This window comes from Camellia sinensis, chromosome 3 (genome assembly GCF_055761805.1).
Source record: "Camellia sinensis isolate YWXY chromosome 3, ASM5576180v1, whole genome shotgun sequence".
Classification (NCBI taxonomy): Eukaryota; Viridiplantae; Streptophyta; class Magnoliopsida; order Ericales; family Theaceae; genus Camellia; species Camellia sinensis.
The window spans coordinates 76,331,195-76,339,495 of NC_138963.1; the positions used below are offsets into that span (position 1 = coordinate 76,331,195).

An 8,301-nucleotide genomic window follows, 5' to 3' on the forward strand; every position below is an offset into this window, starting at 1 on the left:
TGGCCGAGGTTCTCAAGGTCGAGGCTAAAGCCAAATAGGCCGAGGCCAAAATTTCCAAAGCCCCCTAGTGACTAAGGCGGCTGATGAGAAGGCCAAGCCAACGTGCATGATGCCTATAAAGCCCAAGTCAACCAAGCCTGCAACTGAGGATTTTATCTCCACTGGACGGCAACACTTAACAAACTTTCTGTCTCAATGGATTCTCCTCTCTGAGATATTAACCAACTCAGTGTGTCTTTCCCTCTAACTCCCAAAGGATCGGACGTTGAGGCCGAATAGGAGGAGGCCGACGCTGAGGAGGCTAACGAAGAAGAGAAGGTTACTGCTTAGACCAAGTCCCCTTTTTTGAATGATCAAGTCTTAGACTTGACTCAGGATGAGGAGGAGGAGAAGGTTCCAAAAAGTGGCTCTCCCAAAAAGCCAAATTCGAAGGCCGAGAAGAGTCTTGATGAGACCCTTCGCGAAATCGTCGCCGAGATCAAGGCTGAGAAGATTGTTGAGAAGCCCGCCTAACTGTTTGTCGAGGCTGAAACACCGTCAACTGCCGAAGCAGGACAGTCTGTTGAAAACCTCTGAGATCATAACACTTAGAATTTTTCCTTCCTTGTACTTTTTCCTTGAACAGTTGTAACCTTTTAGTCGATTGAACAATGTCAGTTTTATTTTGGCCGATGTGCCATCTACTCTATATTTGAACAAGTTTTCTCCTTGATGCATGCTTTATTTTTGTCTGAGTGTTTAACTACTTCTGTTCATATATGTTACTGCTTTTCTTCTATGCCTTACATGTTTCCATACTTTAGAATATTGATTACAATTCTTCCACGTACACCTTAATTGTGTAATCACTTCAGGTTAGAGCAAATTTAACATGTATCACCTCGGATCCATTTTGTCTCGGGTGCATCCTTAGTTGGTCATCTCAGACCAACTTACCTCAGAGTTTCACCTTTTAATGTGATCTCGGCCAACGGGCACTTTATAAAAATTTCTTTGAATAACTTTCAACAAGTATTGCTTCCTTACTTGTATTTGCTGTCTTTTATCAAGATTTCACCCTTTCAAAATTTCTAGGTTTGACGATCTGGTTGGTGATCTCGGGTAACAAACACTTCGAGTGTCCCCTATTTGGATACCTCGGCTGACTCCAACTTGTAAATTCTTCTAAAAAATTTCTACAAGTGTCAAGCATATTCCTTATTCCTGCTTCCTACCCCCTAATGTGAACCTGAGTACCACTTATGTTCACATTAAGCATGTATCTCTAATTTTTGCCGAAGTCTGATTCAAGCACATTTTAGCCGAGGTTTTTTCTATCTTGGTATTTCTATTAATCTGACTAGATCAAACTTAGTTCAACTCTGTCGTTATGGCAAGTCTAAGTTACTTGTCATGTTTCATTCGTAAATATCGTCAACTTAGTTCAACTCTACCATAGGCAAGTTGAGTGCAACTCTACCATATGGCAAGTCTAAGTTACTCGTCATGTTTCATTCGGAAACATCACCAACTTAGTTCAACTCTATCATATGGTAAGTATAATTCAACTCTACCATGTGATAAGTGTAAGTTATTCGTCATGTTTCATTCAGAAATATCACCAACTTAGTTTAACCCTATCATATGGTAAGTATAAGTCACCTCTACCATGTGATAAGTCTAAATTATTCGTCATGTTCACCATGGGAACATCGTTATAAGACTTTTCCAGTCCTATCGCACAAGTGTCAACAATAATATATGAAAATAAAATCAAGCTAGCATTTTATAAAAAATTCGGCTAATAAAATCATTACATAAATCTCAAAAAATAAAAACTAATGGTAAAAAAAACTTCAAATTGCAAGTGTTCTAAGGTCTTGGCAACTCCTTGCCATCACTGTCTTCAAGTTGATATGCCCCATTACCGGCAACTGAGATGATACGATATGGTCCTTCACAGTTTGGGCCAAGCTTGCCTTTCTTGGGATCCTTTTTATTGCCGACAACTTTTCTAAGGACGAGGTCCCCAACCTTGAACTCCCTTTGGTTGACTTTCTTATTATGAGCCCGAGCAAGCTGCTATTGGTATGCCCGCAGCTGAATTGCTATTATCTCTCTTCTTTCTTCTAACAGATCTAGATCTCGGGCAAGGAATGTCTCATTGGTTCCATACTCCACTTCCTGGGTTCTGATTTCAGGGATACCAACTTCTGGTGGGATGACTGCTTCAGTGCCATACGCCATAGCAAAATGAGACTCTCTAGTTAATCTTCTCGGCGTAGTCCGATATACCCACAACACATTGGGCAATTCTTCCACCCATTTTTCCTTGGCTACTTCCAGCCTCTTTTTGATCCCATCCAGGATGGTCTTGTTGGATAATTCTGTTTAACCATTACTCTAGGGAAAACTAGGAGTAGAGTAATAGTTCTTAATCTTGTACTTTGCACAAAAGCTCTTAATCAGCTTACTATCAAACTGAGTGCCATTGTCTACTATAATGGCCCTTGGGATCCCAAACCTGGTTATTATGTTATTCCAGATGAAGTTCTTCATATCAATATCTCGAATCTTCGCAAGAGGTTCAGCTTCTATCCACTTTGTAAAGTAGTCTGTGGCTACTAGTAAGAACTTTCTATGTCCAATTGCCTGGGGCAGTGGTCCCATTAGGTCCATGCCCCACTGGGCAAGCGGCCTAGGACTGGACACTGGATTTAGATTTGTTGCTGGCTGATGTATCAAAGGTGTAAACCTTTGACACTTCTCACACTTCCTCACATAGGCTTCGGCATTCTTTTGCATGTATGGTCACCAGTATCTCTAGGATATGGCTCTGTGGGCAAGAGACATGCCCCCTGCATGGCTTCCACAAACTCCTTTATGGATCTCATATAAAAGTCCTCTAGCTGAGAGGGGTGCACACACTGAAGTAGAGGTCCAGTGAAGGATCTTCTGTACAGATGGTTTTCTGCTGACAGACAAAACCTGGCTGACTTTAATCTAATTTTGTATGCTTCCTTCTTGTCTGTTGGCAGCCTGCCATCTCTGAGAAACACAACTAAGGCGTCCATCCAACTAGGACCCATTTCCACGCACATTGCTTCGTACTCTGTTATTAGAGGTTCTACACTTGGTCTTGTCAAATAATAACCATGATTGTCCTTGGTTCCCCTGATTTTATTGCACTAGCCAAGTTTGTCAGGGCATCGGCATGACTGTTATCATCTCGGCTAACCTGCTATAGCTGGCAATTTTTAAACAGTGTTAGCAGCCTGACAACCTCCTTGACATATGCTATCATTTTCTCATTTCTGGCTGCATACTCGCATGTTACTTGATTTACAATGAGTTGGGAGTCACAAAAAACTACCACCTCATCGGCTTCCATTGTTGTTGCTAGTCTCATTCCACTAATCAGTGCCTTATACTCTGCTTCATCGTTTGAGGCCTTGAACCCCAAATAAATAGACTGCTTAATCATTCGTCCATCTGGCAATACCAACACTACTCCTACCCCCGCTCCCTGCTGGTTAGAGTTGCTGTTAACGAAGATCCAGAAGGAGTATCCGATGTAAATATTGCAAGGCTTTGGTTTCTCTGCCTTCTTCTGTTTGGTTGGTGAGGGGTTCTTTGGCCCCAGTTGGGTTTCTTCTTACTTTCCTGGACATCCTAAGTCTTGGCTCATCGGAGCTCGCCTTGGGATAGCACCAGGAGTGAACTCGGCCACAAAGTCGACCAGAACCTGGCCCTTGATTGCTGTTATAGGCTTGAATTCCAAGTCGTATCGGCACAGCACCACTGCCCATCTGGCTACTTTACCTGTCAGATCTCCATGCTGCAACAAGGACTCTAGGGGATGCTTAGTCAGTACCACAATCTTGTAGGCTTGGAAATAGTGATTTAATTTTTGGAAGCCATCACCAGGGCTAGTGTTAATTTCTCCAAGGGCAAGTACCTAGTTTCTGCACTTGTCAGGGTTTTGCTTACATAATATACTGCCATCTATTCCCCCTCCTCTTCGCGGATTACCACTACGCTGACAACGTGGTCTGATACCGCTAAGTATATGAATAGTTCTTCCTCAGGTATTGGAGTTGACAAAATTTGAGCTGTTGTCAAGTACCTTTTTAAGTTGGCCAAGGTGGCTTCGCACTCTTCTGTCCACAAAAAATCTATAGTCTTCTTTAACAATTGAAAAAAAGGGCATGCATTTATCAGAACTTCGGCTAATAAATCTATTCAGGCTGCTGCCTTGCTGGTCAGAATCTGGACCTGCTTAGTTGATGTCGAGCTTTTTAAGTCAAGAATGGCCCTGATCTGATCTGGGCTTGCTTCAGTGCCCCTCCTGGTCACCAAGTGTCCTAGGAACTTACCGAATCTGACTCCAAATGCACATTTGGAAGCATTGAGCTGAAACTGATATGTTTTCAGGATATCAAAAATTGCCTGTAAGTTGGCCAAATGGTTCCCAGGTTCTTTGGTCTTCACGACCATGTCATCGATGTAGACCTCTACAGTCCTCCTGATCAGGTGCTTGAACACCTTGGTTACTAACCTCTGGTAGGTTGCTCATGCATTCTTTAACCCGAAAGGCATCACTCTGTAACAATAAAGTCCTTTCAGGGTGATGAATGTCGTCTTCTCTTCATTTGGAGCATACATTGCTATCTGGTGGTAACCTCTGTATGCGTCCAAGAAACTCATTTTTCTATGCCCTGAAGTGGCATCTACTAATTGATCAATCTTAGGCAGTGGGAAACTGTCCTTGGGGCAAGCCTCATTCAGGCTGTGAAGTCCACACAAACCCTCCACTTACCGTTCTTTTTTTTCATTACCACTGTGCTGGACAACCAGGTAGGGTAGTTCATTTCCCAAATGGCCTGGGCTTCCAGCAGCTTATCCACCTCCTCCTCGACTGCCTTCACATGTAACAAGGTCGGCCTCCTTGCTCTCTGGATGACAAGCTTAACTGACCTGTCCACATTGAGCCTATGGCAAGTGACCTCGGGGTCAATGCCAGATATCTCATAAGGCGTCAAAGCAACCACTTCAATGTTTGCTCACAGGAAAACCTCTAACTCTTTTTCTTCCTCCTCGGCTAAGCCTGAGCCGAGAAGGAAGAAGCGTTCTTCATCACCTTTTTTGACCTCACCTTTTTTGACCAAGATCTCCTTCAAAGCTTCTTCACTCTTGTCAACTAGTTCTTTGCGGACATCATCTAGGACCTTCCTGTCCTCGTCTTCAATTTCTACTGTCTTTGTTTCTCACACGTTGTAAGTGGACTTTATACTGTTATGGAGCAATTTTTGCCTGCACCTGATCCCCTCTGACCTTCTCAATCCCTCGTTCGGTTGGGAATCTCAACAGCTGGTGTAACGTTGAGGGAACAACACTCATTACGTACAACCACGGTCTTCCTAAAATAACATTGTAAGGATAAGGGGTGTCAATCACTGCAAACTCTGTGCTTACCTTCTTGGTGCTTGCCTGAACCTCCAAATTCGTGGCTCCAAAAGGCCACGTCGGCGTCCCATTGAATCCAACTATTGGGCTGTCAGATTGATCTAGATCATCTGGGTAAAGACCAAGCTCCTTGTAACATCTAACATACATGATGTCACAGGAACTGCCTTGATCAACTAGTATACGCCTCACCTGGCATTCTCCAATCTTTAGTGTTATCACCAGGGCATCGTTATGTGGATACTGCACTATATCCAAGTCTACCTCAGTAAAAGAAACCATCGGCCCTTGATACTCATTTATCATAGGCTTCTTTTGCTGGACCTGATACACGTATCGCAGGTGTCTTACTCTCTGGGTCTCCCCCTGTACATCATTCTCGTTGACCTTCAAGTGTATCACATTGATCACCAGAGGGCCATTTGCTTGTTGTGGTGGCCGTGGCGGAGGTGGTGCTGCCGATGCCTGGGGTAGCCTTGTATGCTCTTCCCTTATCCTGGCCTCATCTACTAGGTCTCTCAGGTGACCCTGTCTGACCAGATCCTCCAAGTACGGCTTCAGAGCCCTATATCCCATATTGAATTGCACACTTGGCTCCTTTGGCCATCATGCATTGAAATGTGTGATTGGTGGTCCGAGGGTTGAGGACTATACTCCCTTGAGCTCATGACATGATAGGGAGGGTGGTGGTGCAAACATTGTCTTGTAAATGCATTGCCATGCTCTGTTTGTCCTCTGCTGCAGCAACAGGAGCAGTCTGCAGGAATAAATGGTCGACCGACCATGTTCAGTGCCGATCGGCTAACTATTCCTGGCCGAGAGCCTTATTAGTGGTCGATGACACCATTACTTTGGCCGATGGCCTTATCTTTTGGTCGATGACCTCCCACAGTGTCCATAACGTGGTTCAGAAGTGTCACAGAAGTTGGCACAATTTTCAAAGGTACAGAGCAGTGCAAACAGAGGCAACATAAAGCATGCTGATGGATTTCCAAGCGAAGCCGTTTGAGCATGCATTCATCCCTCGTCTCCAGGCCATTTCAGTGTTTTAATAAATTAAAATAGTTATTTATTTTGATTTGGTTGTGTAATTAATTAATTAGCTTATTAGTTAGTTAATTAGTTAGTTTGTATTATTCTTTCGGTCCCTCTGTCGAGAGGGCGCAATTGTGTAATAAGCGTGCGTGTGTGTGATGCATGTCTTCTAACCCCCACTTCTTTCTCCCTTTTACTTAACCGCTTACGATGGTTAGTTCTAGGGCACGTTTCATTTAGCATCCTTATGCTCGCATGTTTGCATCCATTCATCTGTATTGCATGCACCGGGCTCGGCGCATCATACTAACTGTATTGTATTTCAATTCCAAGTTGAATACATGTATCGAATTGTCACATCTCATATGCCATTTTAGATTAGATTAGCCGAGCCTATTCTAGTTGCATTCTGTTTGTGATGCATTAGCCATTTTAACATGAACTAGGATCATGCATGATTTCTAACTAGTTTCTTACTTTGGCTCGGAGTACACTGTGAGTGTTTATGCTTTAACATCTTGCATCTGTGTGAGTGTTAACATGACAGCATGCTTGCCATGAGGCTAATTGCTTATGTGATATAATTGCCTGAATGCCTGTGGGTGAAGGTTGGATTACTTGAATTGGGACAATTCATTGAAATTCGCATTTTAGTCTACTCACGAGTGGCAAATTTCAAATCATTTTCAAACAAACGGATATGTGATGCTTGATTCCATATTAGGCGATCCAGTCTATACTTGTGTGTTGTGCGCATCACATACTAATTCTAGCTAATTAACCAGAATAAGAACGCATGTGTTTTCAAAAACAAGATATCATGCTTAGTACAGGTCGATCTTTGATGGGGCGAGCGAGGGTGCTCATAGATGACCTTCCCCAATCGTACCCAAGTTCTCGAGCCGAGGCAACTTTGGTGATGACGGACACGTGGCCTTAGGCACCGAGTCAAGGTTTCCTAAATTTTTCCAAAATAAATATTTAGGTGGCAACTTTGGATCTGGAAAAACAGTCCATGTTTGGCACTTCTTTCTTAAAAATCAATTTTCCAAAACGATTTGCCGAATTTGGACTCTTTGGTGATTTATCAGTCTCGCATTGCACTTTGCGGGATTAGATTCAAAACCGTGACATATGAGTCCGAACTGTAGTAGCAAAGCCCAAGGGCACGTCGACATGTCCCCACCACTGAAATCCATCAGTGGTGAGAAGGCCAATACAAAGTGGTCCTGAAGCTCACAAAAAATGCTAAAAAACAAGGCCAAACAAGGCCTAAGAGGGGGTAAACAACCCCAAACACAAAAGTGATCTTAAACAAACTTTTCAAGCATACAAAAATAGAACTTTTATCAGTTATGAGCTAAGCTTAAAACAGCATGCAAGATAAGCTAAAAACTTAAGCAAGAAAGGGGGATTTAAAGGTCAAAAGCTCACCCTTGAAGACCCTCTTTATAACTGCAACTCCAGCAGCCTTTTTGAACTTAAACCAGTCCAAGAACACCAAAAACAACCTCAAGGAGCCTTAGCAACACAAGCAAGGTGTTTAAGTGTGTGTTTGTGCACAAAACTAAGACTAATCTACACTTTTGAGCACAAAAATGAAGCAAACAAGGCAATATAGATATAACACTATATCTATCCTCTTCCCTCAGATTTTCTAACCCTAGAGGAGGGAGAAGGAGCTTCCCTCTTATAGAAGAGGAAAGGCAAAGCTTCTAGGAAGCTAAGCACCAAGGCAATCCTTCCATACACGTGTATGGAGGATGGTCCTAATGTCCTCTAGCTGTGCTGCTAAAGGAAAATATCTCCAAAAAGGTGTCA

The 8,301-nt window shown here is 43.0% G+C and overlaps 1 protein-coding gene across 1 annotated transcript; it reads right to left on the reverse strand.

Annotated features, from left to right (window-relative positions):
* Positions 1 to 5,274: 5,274 nt before the first annotated feature.
* LOC145821619 (uncharacterized) lies at positions 5,275 to 6,021 on the reverse strand. The gene has a single exon (XM_082918155.1). The coding sequence runs from the start codon at positions 6,019 to 6,021 to the stop codon at positions 5,275 to 5,277; it is 747 nt and encodes a 248-aa protein (XP_082774281.1).
* Between the last annotated feature and the right edge of the window lie 2,280 nt (positions 6,022 to 8,301).